The following is a 23,903-nucleotide window of genomic DNA, read 5'->3' on the forward strand; positions in this document are numbered from 1 at the left end:
GTAGAAAATATGTAACATGTAGAATACAAAAATCAAAACACCAAACCAAGTGTGCTTCTGAAAAATAATCCTTATATGCAGACAGACAGAACAACATAAAAGAAACATAAAAAATGATTTCAAGACATTATGTAATTTTCCTGTTGCAACAATATGATAAATCCCAACTTTAAAAGCTAAATTAAGGTAATGCTACTACAGATAGCAATACTAAGTGCTAGACACATCCTACCTCTGATACCATAGTATGGGATCTTCTCTCAGCATCCAGAGCATAAGCATAAGCAAAAATAAATAGTTATATGACTAGTGTACATGCATGCCTATTCAATTAGCTAGGGGAGTTTAATAGATAAATTTGGAATTGCCTGTCCAGAAGACAGCCCTTGCAACTATAATGAAAATTATATGGTCAGCCACTGCTTATATGGTCAGCCACTTGGTCTATGGTCAATGCCACATAAGCATCACTATCTCATGATTCTCATCCATATAAGTACATAGAGAGATAACCCCAAGGTTAGGGTTGAGGAAAAAAGAATAAATTCTAGAAACCTCCAGAAGATACTCATCATAATTCCAAGTTAATACAAGCAATAAATAAGACAAATAAGCATGCAAAATATTGAATTAGATGTGAACTGTAATAAACATATCACTGATTTTTTTCACTAGTGGTTCAGATGTATAGAAAAAAAAATATATATGAAGAGTCGATACATCTGCAAAAATCAATGTCAGTCTCATTTTTATAATGATACAGATTCAACATTATTTATAAGAAAAAATATAAAAACTATAGAACTTAAAAAGGAAATGTTCTTAGACATAATATCTCCTCAAATGTATCAACCCAACTAGTAAATACAGAGAAAAGCATAGTAGGTATGATGGTTTGCAATGGTCATTAAAAGTATTGTGCTACATTTTATATATACATTCATATACTAAACACATACTTTATAGTTACTGATTTGATGTATTAAATGCATGTCATTAAAACTATTGCTTGCATGAGGTGGTTGTAATTGTAAAGATCTTCCACTAGTAATGACAATATTTTTGTTAAACCCGCCTAAACATAGTATGCTAACTTGTTCACAAATACAGACAGCCAATAAATAAATAAATATGCAAGAGGTACGCATAAACAAGAAAAGCCTTGGTTGAAAAATAAAGTAATAGAACTGCCACGAAATGTCTAAAATGATAGGCAGTGACAATCCAAAATTACCCTGTGTGTATTTGCATGGGAAGATCAGAGGAGGCAGCCACTTCCAAACTACGTGTGAAAATGTAATCAACAAAGTTTTTGTTGCTGATTCGTATTGGCACACTGGCTGAGGCACAAATCACAAAATAAAAAATCATTGATTTAAACATTAATTAACAGGTGTTGTGTCAAAACATTCATTTTCATATAAAGGCTAAGACAAGACACCAGTTGAAAGGAACAAGTGTACCATTGAACTTACCATGTAAATCCTTGTGAAGACCATCATCTGCCTCCTCACTTGTTACCAATGGATTAATATTGAGACCACTGCGATATGCAGCTATACTTTTAAAACCAACGACATCTTTAGAGAGGGTAAAGAAAAAGTAGTAGTAAACAACTGCCAAGATTGAGGAACTTCATAAATAAAATCCAAAGAGAAAAGAAGTGAATTTACAACAAAATGGAATGAAATATTAAAGGATATGACTTCAGTTTTGATAGGAAGAGATTAGTAAAGTCCCCTAGCATCCATGTCGTGCCATCAGGTGGATCCTGCCACAACATTTTTTAGCACACAAAAACATAAACGTATGACACAAAGAAAATGTAGTTTTTCTTGCCAGAAAATGTTGGACAGCACATTTTTAAGAAATTTTATAATGGTTTTGTTGCCACAGTTTCAAAGGCCGCCATTTATATGTTGGTATGCTCTTTTCTGTATGTGTTGCTTCTGGATTTGATTGTGTGAATGTTTTTTCATCTACGTTTCAGATCACACTCCGTGATCCATCATCAAGATGAGATAGAGGTCATAAGGAGAAAAATAGTATATGTTGCAGACCAAAAACATACTTAAAAGAACAAGAAATGTTGGAGGAGAACAAGGAAAGTACAAGAGTTGGGTGGCAGGAGATAAATTAAACAGAAATAAAAATAAATAAACACCAAAACAAAGGGAGAGAAATCAAGAGGAAAGAAAATAATCGAAGCCAACAAGAAGGCAAATAATTGAAAACAAGAAAAATAAGAGCAAAGGGATAAAAACAAAAATAAAAAATAAAGAAGGAAAAATACAAAAAAAAATTAAATAAATAAACATAACTAAAAAAGCAATAAAAATAAAAATAAAGAAAAATCCAACAAAATAAACATATATATGCATAGGTATGAGATATATATGTTTATTTTGTAAGATTTTTCTTTTTTTTTATTTTTATTGCTTTTTTAGTTATTTTTATTTTTAGTGCTTTTTTAGTTATTTTTATTTATTTATTTTATTTTATTTGTATTTTTTCTTCTTTATTTTTATTTTTGTTTTTATCCCTTTGCTCTTATTTTTCTTGTTCTCAATTATTTGCCTTCTTGTTGGCTTCTATTATTTTCTTTCCTCTTGATTTATCTCCCGTTGTTTTGGTGTTTATTTATTTTTATTTCTGTTTAATTTATCTCCTGCCACCTAACTCTTGTACTTTCCTTGTTCTCCTCCCACCTTTCTTGCTCTTTTAAGTATGTTTTGGTCTGCAACATATACTATTTTTCTCCTTATGATCTCTATCGCATCCATCCTGATGGATCACGGAGTGTGATCCGAAACGTTGATGAAAAAACATTCACACAATCAAATCCAGAAGCAACACATACGGTCTCATGGATTGTCGAAATCTGATAGCTTTAAAGCTCTTTTCTGCCAAAATTGTTTCAAGAAATGAGCTGGAACAGTAAATTATTGGTCATCCACGTCAAACAATGTAGACAAGATTGAAAACTCTCAATCATAGTAACTGAATGAAATACAACCAGTGATGAATAATATTTCAAAACTAAACAAAATCAAACCCTGTTATACTTTGTCAGGCTAAAAGTACTGGCTTCTTATCTTCAATGCACTCTATAGGTTAAATTTCCATCCAGTTATTTGGTCGTAGCCTGTCAAATTGATCTACGATTCTACTGTATCAGCCATGCTTGCACAAAGTATATGACATTATATCATGGCTCAATAAAGTTGTGGACCTGGCATGACAAAGCATCAGCCAAGATAGGTAGACATTACAATTTGCACCACCCACATCAACCCATTTTATTTGGAATAGATAATTCTTTCAATGTAATAAAGTTATCTTTACCACAGATATAAAGAAATATTTTACTTTGGACAATAAGACGTCCAGGAAATATGCCATGTATGTGGTCCCATCTTGGCAAAGTAACATTCAAAACATCTAAAAGAAAACTTCACAAAACAAAGATTAAAAGCTTGTTAAAAAGCATCGCCTCTTGCAATGAAATGAAATATATGTATTGCTTACCCCACTAAGAATCTCTTCAGCAACAGTCTCTATCCTTAAGATCCTTCCAACAACTGGTAGATGATTCTTATGCCAATGAATATTATACATCTTATCAATGTGTATTCCATCATCCATCAAAACTGCAGAAATGTTTGCGGCACTAAAGCATTTTGAGCACATGGTCTCCAGGCCCAAAAAACTGCGGCACTTCTCAACTGCCTCCAACGTTGTGGCACAATTGTACAGTTTTGCAATATCCCGTATGCTTCTCTGCAAACCACAGAATTTCCTCATCATAAAAAGCACAAAACAAGGACAAGTACAAATGATGACAGAAAACATGTTACTCTTGACCAGTGAACACACAGTTCCAGTTAAGAAGCAAGCTTTGTTCTATAAAAGAAATTTCAAATAAGTAAAAGGATTGATGAAATTTAGATTTTATATGCAACTTTTGACAATAAATGCACAAATCTAATTTAAGAACTTGACAGAGAATCCAACCCATGCCCCCATTTCTATGCTCCCACCTTTTCTTAACCCACAATGATTGCAAATCCCATCCCAACTGCCACTCTATGTATTCCTTCCTTCCCCTAAGCATTAATTTTTCAAGGAAACTATGGCTTTCTTTCATAAACTCATAATTGTAAAGATCTGACCTTTAATAATGACTCTTAAATGCGTTTTTGCCTTACATATAGCAAAATATTTCAGAGTCTAAATTTATCTGCCATAGAAAATAATTATTTATCCACCCTTAATGCATTTCCTATACGAATAAGAACATTCTTTCTTAATTGAAATTAATTACTAGTTTTTAATTTCTTTTTCATCATTCAATTCACAAAAGACTATATCCTTCATATCACTCTTGGGTAGCAATCAATAATTACATGATCCCCATATTTATCTTTTGCAATTCTTTTTCCAAATTCCATCCTCCAACAAGGGATGCAATCTTCTTCACAAAGGCTTATAACATTTCCATTACAAAAAAGGATAGAATATCGCAACATTACTGTTCATTTTTTCAAAGGATGCTTTGCCTTTGCCATGAAAATTATATTTCCTTTCAAATAGACCTCAATAAAAAAAAAAGTTGTTCTTAAGCATTTTAATATCATAGATGAAAGTGACAACAAGTGCTTGTTTTGTTTTCATGGTAAAAAATCCGTGACAGTGAAGTTTATTTTTGTGAATAGAAAGAACTATCACATTCATTTATCTGCCATAGATTTCCAAATGCACAACTTCATGCTATACTTATAGAAGCTGCAGGCTGCAACCATAATGATCTTGCCAACCAGAATCTATTCATCTTTTCCTCAACATGGCCAGTTTTTTATGTACTATCTTGTTTTTACATAAATTAAATATTTTTCAATGCATTTAGATGGGACAGCTTTAAGATTGTAGTTAATACACCCTTGTAATCCTCACTCATGTATTTGACAACAATATCAATCACTGAAACCACCTAAGTCAATCTCATTTCATCAGCATAAGCATTCCCTTTCTTTTTACCACAAACATGTTCTAGTCAAATTTGATACTTAATGCATTCTTTAAATGAGGTTTCCAAGTTGGTAGAGGAGAAGAAGATTTGAGAACTGCCTGGGATTTCCATTGATGCTCAATGCAAGCTTGTCAACACAAAGAAAATACATTTGAGTTTATAATTCTAAGGGTCCTGTTGGTGTCTGTTTTATCATCTACCAAACATTAGGATAGGATACCCGAAGGCATTCTATCCTCTCCTGAAAAATCACTACTGATTCCAAGGTCTATATGTGCAAACAAGCAACTTTAGTGGAATAGCTTCTTGGGTAGTGTATGCTGAAAATCTCAAGGGAGACTTACGTTTAACAAGTATCTTGAACTGCTGGACTTAGATGGATTTAGCAATTTTAAGCTCTCTTTTTTTGGGGGGGATTTTCTGGGATTTAGTGTTGATGATTTATAGCTTCAGTCGGATAAAATTAAATGTTAAATTGGCCTCAAGGCCTTCAACATTTAATAATATATATATCATTCTAATCACCAATATGCACATTGCTTTCATTAATTATTTATGTTTAGTTAGCACGTATTATGTCTTGTTTACCTATCGGTGATTACACATCGCACCCCCTCATTTGGTATGCCACCCCGATTGAGGTCACAACCCCTCACCGAAATTGAACGAGTATTTATCTTCTATCGGGGGCAATTGCTAGGCGTGTGGTTGTGAGAGACCAATACCGATCGGACATATACGTCATAGGAGAGGCTGATGTAGATTTAGTGTATATGATATAGAGGGTTATGATGTTCTCTTCTAACAAATATATATCTGTTTGTGGTCTGCAGAAAATATACGTGGGAAGTCAGGATATTACAATTGTTGTGTAATTTATAAAGATCATTTGCTGTGCATCTTCACCCAGCAATTTATATATAAGCAAATTGATTATACTAGAAGGATCGAGTGACTAAAGGAGGAATTAATAACCTCAACATGGTATCAGAGCCAGGTTTCCTTCTATAAAGCCTAACCGCCTGAAGGAAGATCCGATTAAGATCAGATTGATATCTCCTTGAAAGTTTGTATTTTAAAATGACGAACGGAATCAGATTCGAAGACAGACTTGAAGGTGCCTCAAACTATGATTCATGGAAACTACGAATGATGTTGGTACTAAGGAAGAATGAGTTAAAAACAATAATAGAGAATCCTTCTAAACCTGATGGAAAAGACGAATAGAGTCAGTGCGAAAAGAACAATATTAAAGCAATGGAGTTATTAGTAGATGGAGTAAAGAGTCATCTACTACCTATCATTACAAGGTTAGATTCTACATATGACATGTTCAAAGCCTTCAAAGACATGTTTGAGATTAACAACACGAGCAAAATCCTCTCACTTAAAAATCAACTTTCTAATATTAAAATGAGTAAGGAAGAGACTATCACTTCATATTTTATGAGGATAACAGAATTAAGGAACCAGCTCTCATCAATTGGTCACATTTATGATAATAAGGAGCTAACTATGATAACTCTAAATGGGCTCCCTATCTCATGGGAAAACTTTAGACAAGGAGTTAGTGCTCGATCCAAAGTTCCCAAATTTGATAGACTAAAAGTTGACTGCATTCAAGAAGAGTGTAACCTAATATCAAGAGGAATCATGAAACCCGTTGATGAAGATGTTCAAGTTCTAGTCTCTAGTTTGAAAAGGAAAAAGGACAAAAAGACATATGGTAATCAATCATTCAAGAAGCCTAGAAACTTCTCTAAAGTACAATGTTTCATATGTGACGCATATGGCCACATTGCAAGAACTTGTCCTCTCAAACTTAAACTACAAGCTTCCCTTGCTGAAGTCAGAAATTCAGACGTATGTTCAGAAAAATATGTTCTCTAGAAGAAACTCAAGATACCTTGTGATTGAAAGGGAGCTTACTAATAAAGATTGAGCACTTCTGAGGTAAAATTGTAAATATTGATTATTATTATTAATACTAATAATTATTTTATGGGCCCTGTGTAAATCATAAGGAAGTGACGACTTCCAAATGATTTCCACTTGTATTTTTTGAAGTTATTGGAAGGTGACGATCTTACAATAACTCAAGATTGTGGATAGAATCGCCAACTGAGGCAATCCACACACAAGAGCTCATGGATAGAATCGCCGACTGAGGCAATCCACGTGAGAGCTCATGGATAGAATCGCCGACTGAGGCAATCCACATAAGAGCTTGTGGATAGAATCACCGACTGAGGCAATCCACGTGAGAGCTCATGGATAATATCGCCGACTAAGGCAATCCACACAAGAGCTTGTGGATAGAATCGCCGACAGAGGCAATCCACACAAGAGCTTATGGATAGAATCGCCGACTGAGGCAATCCACTCAAGAGTTTGTGAATAGAATCGCCGACAGAGGCAATTCACAACTTGAAACTATGGTCCCAAGATAAGCATCATACGATTTATGAATATTGCTCCCAATATCTTTTATCCTCCCTAGCTAAGAGGGAGTGTTGATGATTTATAGCTTCAGTCGGATAAAATTAAATGTTAAATTGGCCTTAAGGCCTTCAACATTTAATAAAATATATATCATTCTAATCACCAATATGCACATTGCTTTCATTAATTATTTATGTTTAGTTAGCACGTATCATGTCTCGTTTGCCTATCGATGATTACACATCGCACCCCCTCATTTGGTATGCCACCCCGATTGAGGTCACAACCCCTCACTGAAATTGAACAAGTATTTATCTTCTATCGGAGGCAATTGCTAGGCGTGTGGTTGTGAGAGACCAATACTGATCAGACATATACGTCATAGGAGAGGTTGATGTAAATTTAGTTTATACGATATAGAGGGTTATGTTGTTCTCTTCTAACACATATATATTTGTTTGTGGTCTGCAGAAAATATACGTGGGAAGTCAGGATATTACAATTGCTGTGTAATTTATAAAGATCATTTGCTATGCATCTTCACCCAGCAATTTATATATAAGCAAATTGATTATACTAGAAGGATCGAGTGACTAAAGGAGGAATTAATAACCTCAACATTTAGACTTTCAAAAGAAAGGAGAAAAGAGATAGGGTTCAAGAAGGCTAATCTAATCCTCTGAACTCTAGAGACGGTATCAATTGGGTGCCCTCGAGAAACCAAACCTTGCTTCGCCACACTAGGGACAACCACACAAAGCCAATGCAATCTTCGATGGATTGTGCTTATGATTAAGATGTTGGGATGCACCAAGGATGGGCTCAGACTAATGGTAAAATGGAAATCATCCATTTACCAAAAGTATGAGCGGAGATATACCATCAATTGACACTTATCAAATCCTTCATTCAAATTAACAACAAGGAAAGCAAATCTAAATTAACTTTAACTAAGTGTTGAGGAATTTGAAACCATGCAAATCATTCAAACAATAGGGACTACAAAGCAAGCGCACATGCAATATATTATCTAGAAATGACCTTACGCAACAATAAATCAAAAACCTCACACTCTCCAAATGAGAGGAGGCAACCTTATGTAGTTTCTCAAAAATAAATGAACGGCCGAGATCAAACAGTGATCAAGGGCCAAGATTGAAAGCTTCAAACCCTAATTAGGGTTTCCCAAAACTAACTACCCTCGACCAATGAGAAAATTACATTTGGGACACTTGTCCTTCTTGCTAAATATGAACCATCTTGGGACACTTGTCCTTCTTGCATTGTGAAGTGTGCCCTTCTAGAAGCTTCTGGATAAGTCAGGTTGATCGAACCTGGACATGCTGACTTGGAACAATCTGATTGGTTGGAAAATGACGAGGCGCCACCTCAACGTGCTGGATGTCTTCCTTGAATTCTCCAATTTGTGTCAAGAAATTGTCTAAGTATGGAAATTTGATTCCTTCTTGTCACCATTTGATTCTGCTTGGGAGCTTGTCTTTTTTAATTTCTTCAGGAGATGAAATCCTTCAAGAAGTTGGAAATTTATGTCAAGAAATTGTCTAAGTATGGAAATTTGATTCCTTCTTGTCACCATTTGATTCTGCTTGGGAGCTTGTCTTTTTTAATTTCTTCAGGAGATGAAATCCTTCAAGAAGTTGGAAATTTATTTAACTTTTCCATATTTTCACCAAGTCTGAGAACTTTTTCTTTTTTGATGCCTTGAGATTCTTTCAAGTGCCTCGAATTTGGTAAAGAAATCCCTTCGTGAAGTATTTCTCATACTTAGCCAAATTTTGGCCCTCTCTATGCTCGGGCGAACCTTGCTCGTGGTCTTGTCTTCAATTCTGAATTTGGCTTGAAACTCCATTTGCATTTTATGTGACGATCATGCCTTTAGCTGCCAATTTATGTTGCGCGGGAGGAGGGTAAAAGCTCTAGATAACCCCTTGCAAATATGAAATGATGGGATCAAGTTGTTCAGACACTCGTTGTGATCATGTCCTCCTTCTCGATACCCTGAAATTTGGAGAAGGATTTCTCCTTGCCTTCATCATAATTGAGGAAATTGGAATTTTCTTTGTGAAACATTTCCCACACAGCCAAATTTTGGCTATCTTCACGCCCGGATGAACCTTGCTCGTGAACTTGTCCTCAATCCTTCGTTTGGCTTGAAACTCCAACTGCGATCTCTATGATGATCCCACTTCTATTTCCTCCTGCGACCTGTAAAACCAAAGGAAAATAAGTTAGAAATCTATCTTGGATTAAAGAAAATCGAGGCTGTGAACGGCTAAGTGTTTGGAGATTTCCTTTCATTTTCATACTTGGTCACAAAAAATGGATTTTCATATGTAAATTCTTCAATCCTAAGGATAACTGTGATCATAATCCAACACCAAGTGTTGTAACCCTCTTACTTAGTCAATAAAATGATTTTCCTTCACTAAGAATTCGAATAAATCCACTAAAATCATTTTCAATGACTCTGAAAAACTCAGAAAACGCACAAATCTGCATCGTAAATTCAACTTCACCTTCGAATACATAGAAGTTTCTCAGAAAAGTCAGAAAGAATTAACAATTCTCCCTTATACCAGCTGGCTTCACTCCAAAATCTATGAATCTTTTGTCAAGAAGCTTGCTCAACTGCAAGTAATATCACAATTTTCTCCAAATGAACTCCAATCTGCAAACACTTCCATATGTTCTCCTTAGCTGAAGAATTTCGAACTTCTTGGTGTAAGAATGAAGTTACAAATGATGCATTTGTAATGAAGTTGAATCCCTAATTAGAAACACGCAAAATCATCCAACTCATGTTTCTAAATCTAACTCAAATCTTGGGAAAGTGTTGTTATCTTCTTTAGTTCGAAAATCTTTTACTTGTGCAAGTTTCTAAGTTGTTTTTAGTTGATTAATTCGAACTAGGCTCATAAAAGAATATCTTCCGAAAGTTTCTAATTTGGGACTCCGTCTGAAAATCCTCTTGATTTGCAAAATATCTTCTTTCCCATTTCAATTTTGAGTTTCCATTTTAATTTCCCAGCTCAATGATCTTTGAAAATCTCTTTTTCCAACTTTCTAATTTGATTAGGAGTTCGATTTTTTTGAAGATTTGATGACATCACTCAAAATTTTATTGACTTTGTTTGACTTCCAAGAGTAAGGCGGAGTTTTTAGTGTTCATCTTTATGTTTGGGCGGACTTTTGGAGGGTCTCCAACATTTTTACTTGTCTTCAATCTCATGCTTGGGCGGACTTCTATGACTCTCTTCATGTGCAACCTTTCTACTAAGGCATAGGGCGGACTTGGATGCTACCTCCACCAAGGAGAACTTTCCAACTCCCTCTTCAAGGCGGACTTTAGGAGGGTCTCCTTGAGGGCAGAGTATAATGTTACCTCAAGCAAGGCCTAGGGCGGACTTCTATGGCCTCTCTTCATGGGTGACCTTTCTTCGTTTCACCATGCATGGCGGACTTTTGTGACTCCACCATCTTTATCAAACTTGGGCAGACTTTTCATTACCTCTCCAAGGCATGGCGGAGTTTGAGAAGGCCTCCACATGGCCTAGAGCGGAGTTTTGAAGGTCTTCTCTGATGCTCTTACTTTGCATGGCAGAGTTTTGATCATTCTCTTAGGGCAGACTTTGGAGCTTGCTCTTCATGGCATGGCGGACTTTTGAGGTGACTTAACCAAGGCATGGCGGAGTTTTGACAAGGCATGACAACCACTTGACATGCTTGGGCGGAGTTTTGATGGCCCTTCCACATGGCATGGCGGAGTTTGGGAGGCTCTCTTGATGACTCTCTATCATAGGGCGGAGTTTTATGTTCTCCCTATGGCGGACTTTGGAGTGACCTCAACACATGGCGGACTTTGGGTGACCTTAACAAGGCAAACCTCTCCATTGCTAGCATCTTGGGCGGACTTTGATGCCCTTCCTTTGCATGGTGAAATTTAAGTGTTGGTCATCAACATAGGGCGGAGTTTAGGAAGGATACCACTTGCTTGGAGGGCGGAGTTTTGAAGGCACCTCCTTCATCATGTATAGCGGACTTAGATGCCCCTCCTAGCCAAGGCGGACTTTTAGTCTATCACCAAGGGGGCGGACTTTTGAAGTGACCCCACTCAAGGCATAGGGCGGAGTTTAAAACATCACCAAGGCGGACTTTTGACTACTTCCTCATGCATCTATTTCCTTGGGCGGAGTTTAGGAAGGTCATCAAGGAGGTCGGAGTTTTGGAGACATGACTACCAAGGCAGAGTTTTAGACTAGCTCCTCAAAGCGGACTTTAGGCATCTCTCAACATAGGGCGGAGTTTAGAGCTCTCTCTTCAAGGCGGACATTTTTGAAGGCTCTCAAGAGGGCGGAATATATATGAAATATAACATTTAGGTATAAGAAAGAGAAAAGACATATTGAAACTTTCTTATATTTTAAGTTATATTTCATATATATTGTCAGGATGTTTGAGAGTGGTTTCAGTTCTCTAGCACTTATAATGCAAAATCTAGTTTTTGGAGGATTCTCCAATTTTCTAGACTTAGTCAAATTTTAGGATCAGGATGACATTCCAGACAGCCAAATTTCAGGACATTTGAGGATCAGGTTGACATTCCAGACTTAGCCAAATTTCAGGACATTTGAGGATCAGGATGACATTCCAGACTTAGATGATTTTTCGAGCTGATTATCCTTTGAATGTGCCATGACCCCCTAAAATATAGGAACTTAGCTTTTTGGGTCAAAACTTGCAAATTTTCGATCACGATCGGAGCAAGCCAATGCCAACAGTGCAAACCCTAGGTCCCCATTCCGAAAAAGCAAAAAGAAGACATCCCTAAAAAATAGGGAAAACTTTCTAAAAATAGCCATATCGGGGATCGGGCTAAAAACACCAAAAACGAAACTTCCTAAAAAATAGGAAAAAGCAAAAAAGCAAACTTTCTAAAAATAGAAAGTTGTCCAAATTCGTCCAAATCAATTGCGATCTTCGTCCTTTGGCCTTTCTAGGCACTTTGACGATATCTAGACTCTGTAATCACTTGGTTTGCAAAACTAACTTTCAATCTCTAGGACTCGAACTGTTCAAAACTGAGCAAGGCTTGGCAAAACTGAGGCGGAAGGCCACGGGACACTAACAAAACCCTAGAAAGCGAGAAAAGAGAGGGTCCCCATTAGCAATGGGGTGATGTGTGAAAAGGTCACAACAAGTCCTATGCTGATGTATCTCCTAGGTTTGTCTTTGGGTATATTCATTCAAACAACAATTGCCACATACAGTCGTGTCTATGATTATGTGTATAACCATGCTAAGCCCTACAGGGAAAGTAGTATGTTAATCCTCAGTTTTAATCTTTATGAACTGCTTATCAAGGCTTGGTTCTCAGGCTTTACCCAAAAAAGCTTCATGATTGAAATTAAATGGAGAGAATCTGCAACACCAAATGAGGAAATCTCATATACGCAAACTTGATATTTGTGTCTGCCTCAAGGAACAAAATGATAAATTATTTTACTATCAACATGCAAAATGCAACATCAGTGTTTGTAACAAAGTCTGATTTCCAAACTCTATCAACATTTTTTTCAGCCACCTTCCTTCAATCATGTTTGCCTTGTAACATCCAGTGTAGTCCTTGTGAGGAACATCAATAAACACGCCATTCAATTCTACTTTTTTATTTTAGATTGTGAAAGTACCATATGCAAGTCAAGACTTACTTTGAAAAAGCTTACCATCATGGCTAATTTCCAAATTTTCATTGTTGCTTTTATCAATATATAGACAAGTTAAATCATTTTAATAGATAGAGATGAAAATATTTTTAACAGATACAGATGAATTAAGTCTCTCAAGTGTCCAATCAAATATATTATGCCAAAGAAAAGATAGTTTAGTGTTTGTGATAAAATAAAACCATATGAATTCCATCATTTATGGGGTTTGACAGGTTAATTTGTCTGCGGGTGTCAAGAAGGATATCAAATGGAAGCCTCCAAAAGAAGTATGGATAAACATCAATTTTAATAGGGCAGTACATAGCAATCTAGGGATGGCGAGAGCAAGATGCATAATTAGAAACCAAGAAGGGTAGATGCTGATGATGGTGGGGAAGAAGGTGGGAAGGATAACCAACAACGAAGACAAATTCCAAGCGGCTCTATTGGGATTGATGGAAAGAAGAAAATTAAAATGCAATAAAATCCACCTAGAAGGAAAATTCACAACTCATAGTCAATGCAATTCAACAAGACAAACGCCAAATTGGAAATTGGGGAATTGGCTTAGGCAAATTAAGGTCATTAAATTGTATAAAGAATTCGCCATAACACATATCTATCAGGAGGGAAATGAACTCGCCGACGACATTGCTAAGATGGCAGTGGACATTATGCTGGAAGATATTGAGGTCACTTTCCAGACTTCTTGTTAGATCACAAGTTCACACTTACAACAAACATTATGAAATAATAAATGCATTTAAGGGGATTACAACAGAAAACATTCCAATGATGACGCTCAACCTATTTAGCAATGAGCAAATGGGAACCACCGCTATGTAAAAAGCGGAGAAGAAAATGGATACAAGTATTTGCCTCATGACGAGAAAGCAACAGATGACTTTTTCCGGAGATATCTCCTACGAGCCATTCCAAGATGAGGATCGATACCAGAGGGAAGAATGTGGCTAAAACTAGGTGCTGAGGATAACCACCCATTACATTTGTTTGAGGTGTGGGGAGTTGGCATGAATGTGACTTAGGAGAAGTCAAGCATAGGCCGGCATCAACAACCTAAAAGGATGCATTGAAGGGGTTAAGGCTGGAGATGGGAAGTTGACCTTCGCTCTAGTGCAAGATGCCAAGAACAGCACTGAATCCTTAGCATGTAAATCAAATGAAGTCCCACCGGGCATGCCAAAAACTATTATCACAAAAGCTCGCACCCTTGTTGAGCTATCAACTCAGCAACCTTGTGAAACATGGAGACAACCCCGAAGTGTGGGACCTTGCGCAAGTGGGTTGAATCTCCGGAGAAGGTCGGCTTCCTTCTCAATCCATGTGCAGGTGTTGAACCAACTCAACACTTCAAAACTAACTCCTAAACCTATCCTAACAAATTGTAGAGGTAAAGGGAAGACGTAATGCTTGAAATAAAAGGAGGTGATGCACCAAGAAGAGATTGTTCCTCTCCCTACCGAAATGACACAAAAAATCAACTGAAACACCCAGGAGATGCACAAACTTTAGTTGTATGAGTGACCCAAATGCATGTATGAAGGTTAGAATTCACTGAATGCCAAGAGGGGAGAAGGTTTCCCACAAGTCACACTCAAAAATAAATTTAACACAGCATATATAAGAGAAGAACCACAAAACATACACCTATGATGAAGGTAAGGAAACATACACAGCATACATAAGCTGAAAGTAGGCAAGAATGGTGATTTCAATTAATTACAAGGCCAATGACCAAACTTACAGTTGCACAAATGCAAGATAAATACAAGAGAAGTGGGAGAGAATAGAATAGCTCAAGCCAGCAGGGAGAGAACCCTTTACAATGAGGCTTAACAACCTTTATATAGAAAAGAGGTTACAAGGGTGATCATGACCCCTGCATGTTAGTCTGGGAGTGCAGGGAAGTGCATGCACTTGACTTGTACATGCAAGCAACCTAGCCATACCCACAAAAGGCAATTCTGAGAAGGGTGGATTGACTGACCTTCCAAAGTCAGAATATGCAGACATGACATAAGTCACTACAACAAGCATGGCCCCGTACCTCCCTTGATGGAAATCCTGCCAAAAACATTAAATGCACCCCTGTGGCTCCACAAAAGAAGGTGCGCAAGTCAAAAAAGTCATCGGAGCATTTAAATCTTTGTGTGTCAATCACGCCATCCGGAAGTGTTGCAAGCCAGAAGGAGTTTGGAAGACTTCGAAGACCTGGGTCACCGAAGTTGGGGAAACTTCGGAGACCTGGGTCACCGAAGTTGGGAAGACTTGGGAACTTGGGGGTTCTGGAGTTCCGGGGTTGAGAAAAAAGGAACTTGGGAACTTGGGGTTTTCGGAGTTCCGCGGTTGAAAACTTAGGAACTTGGGAACCTAGGGGTTCCAGAGTTCCGGGGTTGAGGAAAAAGGAACTTGGGAACCTGGAGGTTCCGAAGTTCCGAGGTAGAAGAACTAGGAACTTGGGAACCTGGGGGTTCCGAAGATCGAGGGTTGAAGAACTGGGAACTTGGGAACCTGGGAGTTCCGGAGTTCCGGGGTTGAGGAAAAAGGAACTTGGGAACCTAGGGGTTCCAGAGTTCTGGGGTTGAAGACTTAGGACCTTGGGAGCCTGGGGGTTCCAGGGTAGAAGAACTAGGAATTTGGGAACCTGGTGGTTCCGGAGTTCCGGGGTTGAAGACTTAGGACCTTGGGAACCTGGGGGTTCCGGGGTAGAAGAACTAGGAACTTGGGAACCTGGTGGTTCCGGAGTTCCGGGGTTGAGGAAAAAGGAACTTGGGAATCTGGGGGTTTCGGAGTTTCGGGGTAGAAGAACTAGGAACTTGGGAACTTGGGGGTTTCGGAGTTCCGAGGTTGAAGGACTAGGAACTTGGGAACCTGGGGGTTCCGGAGTTCCGGGGTTGAGGAAAAGGGAACTTGGGAACCTTCTGACAAGACAACACTTCACATTTCATAATTCCATTGCTTTTCTCCTTGATCAACTGGGGCAGCGCTGGTCCATGGAACATATCTCTGATTGGTTCTCATTGATGGACCAAGGGTGTCATAAAATGGCAATAGGTACATGCATAGCAAGTTCTGGAGTTTGATTGACTTATTAAGCGTTCGGACATTCAAATGTAAGTCCCCTTGGGATTCCAGCATAATCACATCAAACCAACTATGCATATCCACACGTAGAGACCCTACATATAAGAACCTTGGAGTTATTTCGATTGATCCTTAGGCAAATCTTCAGCATATGAAAAACTTTGTTCAAGAGAGGATAAGATACTTTTTTGGTATTTTATTCTATGTTCGCATGTGCATAAAAACACATCAACACATCTCATTTCAAGTCAAGTTTCAGGCATTTTGGAGCAGCTGATATGGAGCAGTCTCAAAGGTTGATTGATGGATGGCTAGAAAGGGCAAAGCAAGCCTTGGCTCAACAAACCAAGCTCCCTCTTCAACACATTCATGACATTCAACACTCCATAGAAAATGATAGGCAAAAGTTGTCTAATTCTGAAAATTTTGTTGAGGTTGAATATTCTTTTGAGGGTGATGATGATTTTTTTGATGACACTCATAGTGTATCAGCCACTCAAGAGTTGTATCCATCTTTGAATTTGTTACCTATTTCATATGATATGGCAGCTATCTACTTGTTGGTTGGTGATTTAATTTTCTTAGATTCGTCATTACTCGATGGCTGCCCTACTTGGGTTCCCATTGCACATCTTTCTTTGGCATGGTTCACATCAGCTATATAGTTGATATAGCAGATTCAGTTGGTGGTGTTAGTGCTGGTGTTACAGGAGCTGTTTGGTGATAGAAGGGACATTACACATATCTTCATTTGGGATGTAGATGGAGTAGAGTTTTTCTTGCAGCTGAGATTGCTTGGGGACAAGCAATTTCAAGAAGGGTGGATTGTAATGTCCCCATTTTCATGAGGATCAGTCCGCAAAGGAGTTTGGCCTATTACTTGATCCTCGTAGACCAAAAGGTTGATAAGAGGGTCGACTGGGCAGTTGCTTGTGGCTTCACATTCCATTTTAATATGATTTTAAGTGAGATAATGTGCTCTCATGTATGATGTCACGTGTGTTGCACTTTAAATTCATAATGATATTTTAATTATCTAAAGTGCAAATTAAATAATAAAGTCACTTAAATATTATTATTATTATTTAAGGGGAATCTTTTAGAAAGATCAATTAAATATTATTTTATTTCTTCTAGAAGGATGCCGACCTCTAAAAGGAAAGAAATAAATAGAGCAGACAACCTCATTGATAGACAACCAGGAATTGATATTTGTATTGATTTGGTTTTGTAGAGCCAAGGGGTTTCTGCAGATCTTTTGTCTTTGGGAACCAAAACTCCCATTGATAGCATAACTAAGGGGGTGAAAGATTCCTCCGAAGGGTTGCAGCTGAGAGGAAGACATTTCAGTCTTTCATTTGAGCTTCATTGGTGGCCAAAGGCCAAATTTGTGCTTGAGATCGATTGGACAACATTGGAAGCAGTTGTCATTGGTGTCTACAACAGAAATTCTATATCGAATGCTGATTTGGATCACTTCTTCCTGAGATCTTTTCTCAGTAGTTTTCAAAACTGCATACCAGTCAGAGTGATGCCACGATTTGGCTCCTTTTGACCTACACTTGCATCAGCATATTGGGAGAAGAAAGGCGATTTCCCTAGGAGCATTTTGGGGAAAGAATTGTGGTGGTTCCAGGTTATAAATCAAGTCTGCAGCAAGATCAATCAGCCTTCCATATTCCACGTTTTTTCTTACAACTTCATCTTGGCACGTCGAATTCATCATTAGATGGGAGCGCCCACTTTTAGGGAAGGCCACATTAATGTTAAGTGCTTTAGAGGAGACTTTGGTGCCAGTATTTATTAATTATCAACCTGCAAATTAGAAACAGGGGCGATTTGAAAGAAGGGGTCAATTTGGCATGAGAGAGAGCTAAGGAGAACCGATATTGATTGCTTCTTCATCAATACACTAAGGCAATTTATCCAGGTTTTCTCTTGACATTGTATTCATTGAGTTTTTGGTCATATGTGTATGGACTAGTGGCAGTCATAGTACTCAGAAAATTCTGATGACAATTTGTGAGAGCCAAGAGTCTTGGCCATTTCTCCAGTATTTCTAATCAGGCCTGTATTGAATGAATAAGTCAGTTGTGAGCAACTGAGCATACATTTGCTGTCATTAAATTTGTTTCATTTCTGAGGATGCGTGACAAATGTTTGACAAAATGTCAACCAGATGAATATGATGTTTGAATGTTTTATTAGTTGAGAAATCATCTCTAGATTCATTATATTGCATTCCTATATTCCTGCTAGCAAAACTGCATAACACGCAGAGTTATACAGCTGTCCAAACCGCATAACGCTCAGGTTGTCAGTCAATTGTTTGACAATATTCCCTTCACTTTCAGTCGCATAACAGCAGGGGATATTACACCACCATATATCTATGTTTAATACAAGATGTAAGCATACCTTTTCTCAACTTTCTAGATGGAGGTTGTTAATTTCTATGTTTTTATCCATATCTTTGCTAGAAGCTCTTATTACTTTCCCTCTCTCTCAACGAGGATTGCATATCATCTTAGACGATTAGGCTACCCTTGAACAACCCCCATCCATAGCATTCTCATGCTCTCTACAAGACTCTCATGCCCATTTTCCATTATCCTTAAAAGCTTCAAAGCTTCTCTCTACATTCCCTAGTCATCATTTAATTTAAGATTGTAATAGCTTTCCTTGTACCACAATCATCAAGGAGTACCCTTTTGCTATAAAATTAAATACAAAGGCTAGACTTGCTAAGGACCTATGCCAACAAAAGTTTCCTCAAAGAAGCTTCAAAGTTTTGTACACATTCCACATTTCACAAAAGATTTCATCTCCTTTTTTGCAATAGGTTAGAGTACTAATTGAAATATGAATTGCCTAAGGATGGTAATACCCCATTATTCATCCTTGGTTAGAACAGAATATTTTATTGCTTTCTTATATTAGAAAAAAAAGATTATCTTCCATTAGAAAAAAAAGATTATCTTCCAAGTTAGAGTAGATTGAGTTAGATTTAATGCCCAGTCTTTGAAAGCCTTGTCCCACACAAGGCAGTTTAAGAAAATAAAACCCTCAACCCCAACACAAGGTAATCTAACAAATCAATATACTTGTGGCGAGCTACGAAAAACAAAAAAACAAAAATATAGAAGTTACAGTTAGGAAAAGCCCTTTAGTTGCATTCAATAAGGAAAGATTTCTTTATTTACAAGTAAATTAATTGGAAAACATTTGATTTCCAAAAAATACAAAAACACATAGTAGATTTATTTCTACATCCATTTATGTTAGTGCATTTCAAAACATCATCATTAAACTATGAAAATACAAAAAAAAAAAAGAAATCAAAGCCCTCAGTAACATCACAAAACATCCAACAAAGCTCAACACAAAAACAATCAAGTAGCACAAAAACAAGTCAAGCAATCAACAAATCAAGCAAAGGAAAATATCAAACAACGCGCCAAAACACTTATTTTGATATCCCTTTTTCCTCACTCAGCATTTTACACTTGTGTGTCTTGAAATAAAAGAAGATTGGATAAGTTGGTGTTGAGTGAGATTGAAGAAAACCAACCTATTCTTAAACAAATTCGAGAAGAAAACAAATGCGCATAGAAGAAAAGTCTTAAATAAAAGAGATCGATCGCTTAGAGGAGTTCATCCCACTAATTGATGCCAAATAAACACAATGACACTAAAACAATTGGAAAAGGAACACCTAAACACACCAATAGTTCAAACTCCACCCCAATGCGTGAACATCATAATCTGCCACTAGGAGCTTTTCCTTCAAAACATGGGCAAACCTCCCAATGTGACTCTTGCTTAACACAATCATTTTGTTTCCATCCACAACATTCGTCTTTCACAAAAAGAGAGTGATCAACCAGTTCTCCACTACTTAGCTAGCTTTTCCCAAAAGAGCAAGAGTGGTTCAATTAATGCCATTAGCAAGGGCACAACACATGTGTTGTCCTAAGTCTGACTCACTCATGTCATGCTTGGGTCAATTCTAGAAACTACAATAACTAATATTGTATCTAAGAGGGATGAGACGGTGTAGACTACCACCCATTTATTATTTGGACAACCCCAAAAGTGAAGGAGAATTACCCCACATAAGCATTTTTCAAAAAGATGAAAAACATCATTGTTAAGTTTTGGGAAGAGAAGGCATTCTTGGCTTTTTGCATTTCAGAAACCTCAATGAGGGAGATTGAGCAATTTGTCCAACCTTCGGGCAAAGGACAAAATCCATTCTAGCAATCAGTTTTGTGGATGAAAACCCACGTAGTTGATTGAGTGGATTCATATAGGATTCACTAGTGCGCATAATGTTTGAAGATTCAATAGATTCGTGCCAAGTATAAAATTATTATTTTTTCAATTGTGTCATGCCTGGTGAATAGATCAAACCTAGTACAGGCTTACATTGGAATTGCAGAGAATCGAACCTAGAACAGTCTCTAAAGCCAAGGTTGTATGCAAGAATTGAAGTACAAAATCATGAGCTTTTAGCCAAGATTAGAAATGATAAAATGTGCTAGTAGCTTAGATAGTTTAGGACGCTATTAACAAGAAATTTATCCAAACCTTTGTTCATTGCATAGATTAGAAAAACACCCCAAAATCGCCAAACTCGGCGAGTCCGAGCCCGAGACATGCTCATCGAGTCTCTGGAGCTCGGACTCGGGCTCGGCCGAGTTTGGTGAGCAAACTCGCTAGACTCGCCGAGTTTGGCGAGTTTGGCATAAACTCGCCAAACTTGGCGAGTCCTGTGCCTGGGACTCGGTCAGCTGGCTGGGCTTTAAAAAAGCCAAAAAAAAAACATTTTCTTAAGTTTTTTTAACTTCTTTTTTTTATGTTATTTATCCTCCAACCCTAAAAGTGAACTTCATTTGGAAAAATAGGAGGAGAAAAGTGAGTTGTGAAAAAAAACAAGGGTGCATTGAAGAAAAACCAGCAAGGAGGAATCTCAAGATTTCTTCCATTTATCACATTGGGGTTGCATTGTGTTTGGATTTGGTGCATCAAGAGTTGGATAGGAAGAGTTTGCAGCTCATTTCAAGCTTGTTGTAAGAGGTAAGTGTAATCTCCCTACTAGTTAGAGATAAATTCCGTAATGTCCCTACTAGTTAGAGATCACTTTCTTGCAAAACAGACTGTTAGAATGCAACAAAATATATATTACTAATCTAATTTGCAATTAAACTTCAATTACTTAATTAAAACTAATCTCAATTCTTAGGTAATAAAAAGGATACGAATGAATTATTGGGATATGTCCTTAGACGGTTGTAATGCCCGCCTTCTTGGAACCCATCATGGTTCTAAGCCTTACCGGGAAATCGATGGATAATTCGATTCCTGTCTTGGATGTAACATCTTACATCCAAGCCTACCAAGGAAGATCATCATATATGATCAATTCCTTGCCTTGGATGATACATCTCATCATCCAAGTCTACCAAAGAGGACCGGCCAGATCCGTCTCTTCTTGGGTGAGCTTTTGACACCCAAGCCTTAACATATATGCATATGAATACTCAATATATACTGCCTACCAAGGATTATCATAATCCCTGAATTAGGCTAAGGGAATTCCCTCCCAATAGCCTCCACCATATAGCCACATTATTGTTATTCATATAACATTTTATATTTCATTATCATTTTTAATCAATAATTTATGCCTGCCTCTACATATTTCTTAATTACTATTATTGATCCTATATACATACAAATATCCTGAATACATACATATACATATTGCTACATATACATGAAATAATATTATTATAAAACTACAACTCTGTCAAAGAGACAGATCCATTATAAACATATATGTGTGTGTGTGGCACACACATCCACACACATATATATTATTGTGGCGTAAAACTTAACTGCTTACCTTTCTTGCAGTCCGTTGGCGCAACTTCTCTCGTTTTCCTTTCTTCCCCGTATTAATTAATTTGGGAGTATTATCATTGTCTAATGTTGGGGGACAATCTCTGACGCAGGCGGTCTTTCCCCCCCTGAATGAAGTGAGATTGAAGTCTCCTTTATATGCGATGAGGAGTCATGGGTATGTAGAGCTGCATTGTTCCATTTCTGATTTGACAAACTAATCAGATTCTAAATTCACAATTCTTCATTGACTCATACCTTTCCATGAACGATTGTTTATTTGTTTGCACACTTGATTACTTACTAACTTGATTAATGTAATCGCAGCCACAAGAGTTAGTCAAAGAATTCATAACCCACGAGCCACTTCACTTGGATTGTTGTGTATACATGAATTGTCATACGCTATCTTTATTTTAGTCACGTCACACCTGAGTCTCCCATAACAGATCGCGGCTTATGATTATTTGATTATTAACGAACCTTTGAAGTCGCTACACCATAATTTCATTGAATCAATGTATTTTGAGTAAATATTAATCTTTGTACAAGTCACTGCTCCTTTATCTGGATCCTTCACTTATTGCTGATTAAGAGAATCGTGGTTCCTTAGAGAATGTTGACCAGTGTTCCCCCGTTAGTCTCATTTCTTTTTGAATCGCTGGAATAATGGATCGCTGCTTTTGTCTATGTTATTGATGTGTGGCACTAGTTAATGCTGGTCTTATCGATGGTTACCAATTTATATGTCTTCCTCTATCAAATATACAGAGTCCTTACACCACCCTCCTTTTCCTCTCTTAGCACCCCATTATGTATCAAATATATTAATCCCCATTCCCTTGCATACCCATCGATGGGGGTGTGATACAAAGAGTTATGCCTTTATCATCACATCTTTTGCAAATAATTAACCAAGCAATCTTAGCCTTAACTAATTACTAATGATCGGATTGCCTCCATAATCTTTAATAGCACCTTTTTCCTCATTCCGTATTCAACGTGATATTGTGATAACACATCTTGCTTTAAGTATATATTTATATATTTATATTTAGTTTCTATGACTATATTATTAATTTATTTTTATTTGAATATTTCAAGAATATTATTAGTAATAAATATTAATAGATATTAATTAAATAATACATTCAATAAATAAATAAAATTCAAATAGTAATTCGTTGTTATTATTATATTAATTAATAATAATAATTACTTCATTTAGGATATATATAATGATCAAGGAGGGGACATGACAGTAAGATTGTTTTTTTGAAGGATTTTTTTTGTTTCTTGTATGCAAAAATTCCATTTTCTATTCATTTATTTTGAAAGTTTTACATTTTCTTCCAAAATCTTTTGTATGTTTGTATGTTACTATGTAGTATGTAGTATGTAGTTGTACTATGTAGGGTTGTATGTAGGGTTTGTAAAAAAAAATTGTTAAAAAGTAGGGTTTGACAAACCCTACAAATTTTATTTTTTTTAAATTTACAAACCCTACCTTAGTTTTTTTGAATGTATGTATTAATTTCATTTTGTATTTGTAATGTTTTATTGTAGCAAACTTCACTTTATTATTTGCCTCAACTTCAAGTTTCACAAAACTATCCTACAATGTCTACTTCAGCTTCTAGACCCCCCATTAGAAAGAAGCTTGGAAATATCATGAGGATTTTCCAGGGCAAGGAAAG

General features: G+C 36.9%; 1 protein-coding gene across 7 annotated transcripts in view; it reads right to left on the reverse strand.

The window, feature by feature from the left end:
- Window positions 1–23,903, reverse strand: part of LOC131041908 (uncharacterized) — a 131,843-nt gene that overhangs the window by 102,849 nt on the left and 5,091 nt on the right. For all 7 annotated transcript variants that reach the window (XR_009105091.2, XM_057975155.2, XM_057975152.2 and 4 more), the window contains 4 exons: window positions 3,529–3,780; window positions 1,704–1,771; window positions 1,476–1,591; window positions 1,235–1,340 (listed from right to left, as the gene is read on the reverse strand). Coding sequence is in view for 6 of the 7 variants with exons in the window: in XM_057975155.2 (XP_057831138.2) it covers window positions 1,235–1,340; window positions 1,476–1,591; window positions 1,704–1,771; window positions 3,529–3,780 (542 nt within the window). In the remaining variant the exon portion in view is untranslated. The remainder of the gene's footprint in view (window positions 1–1,234; window positions 1,341–1,475; window positions 1,592–1,703; window positions 1,772–3,528; window positions 3,781–23,903) is intronic.

Source organism: Cryptomeria japonica, chromosome 1 (genome assembly GCF_030272615.1).
Source record: "Cryptomeria japonica chromosome 1, Sugi_1.0, whole genome shotgun sequence".
Taxonomy (NCBI): domain Eukaryota; kingdom Viridiplantae; phylum Streptophyta; class Pinopsida; order Cupressales; family Cupressaceae; genus Cryptomeria; species Cryptomeria japonica.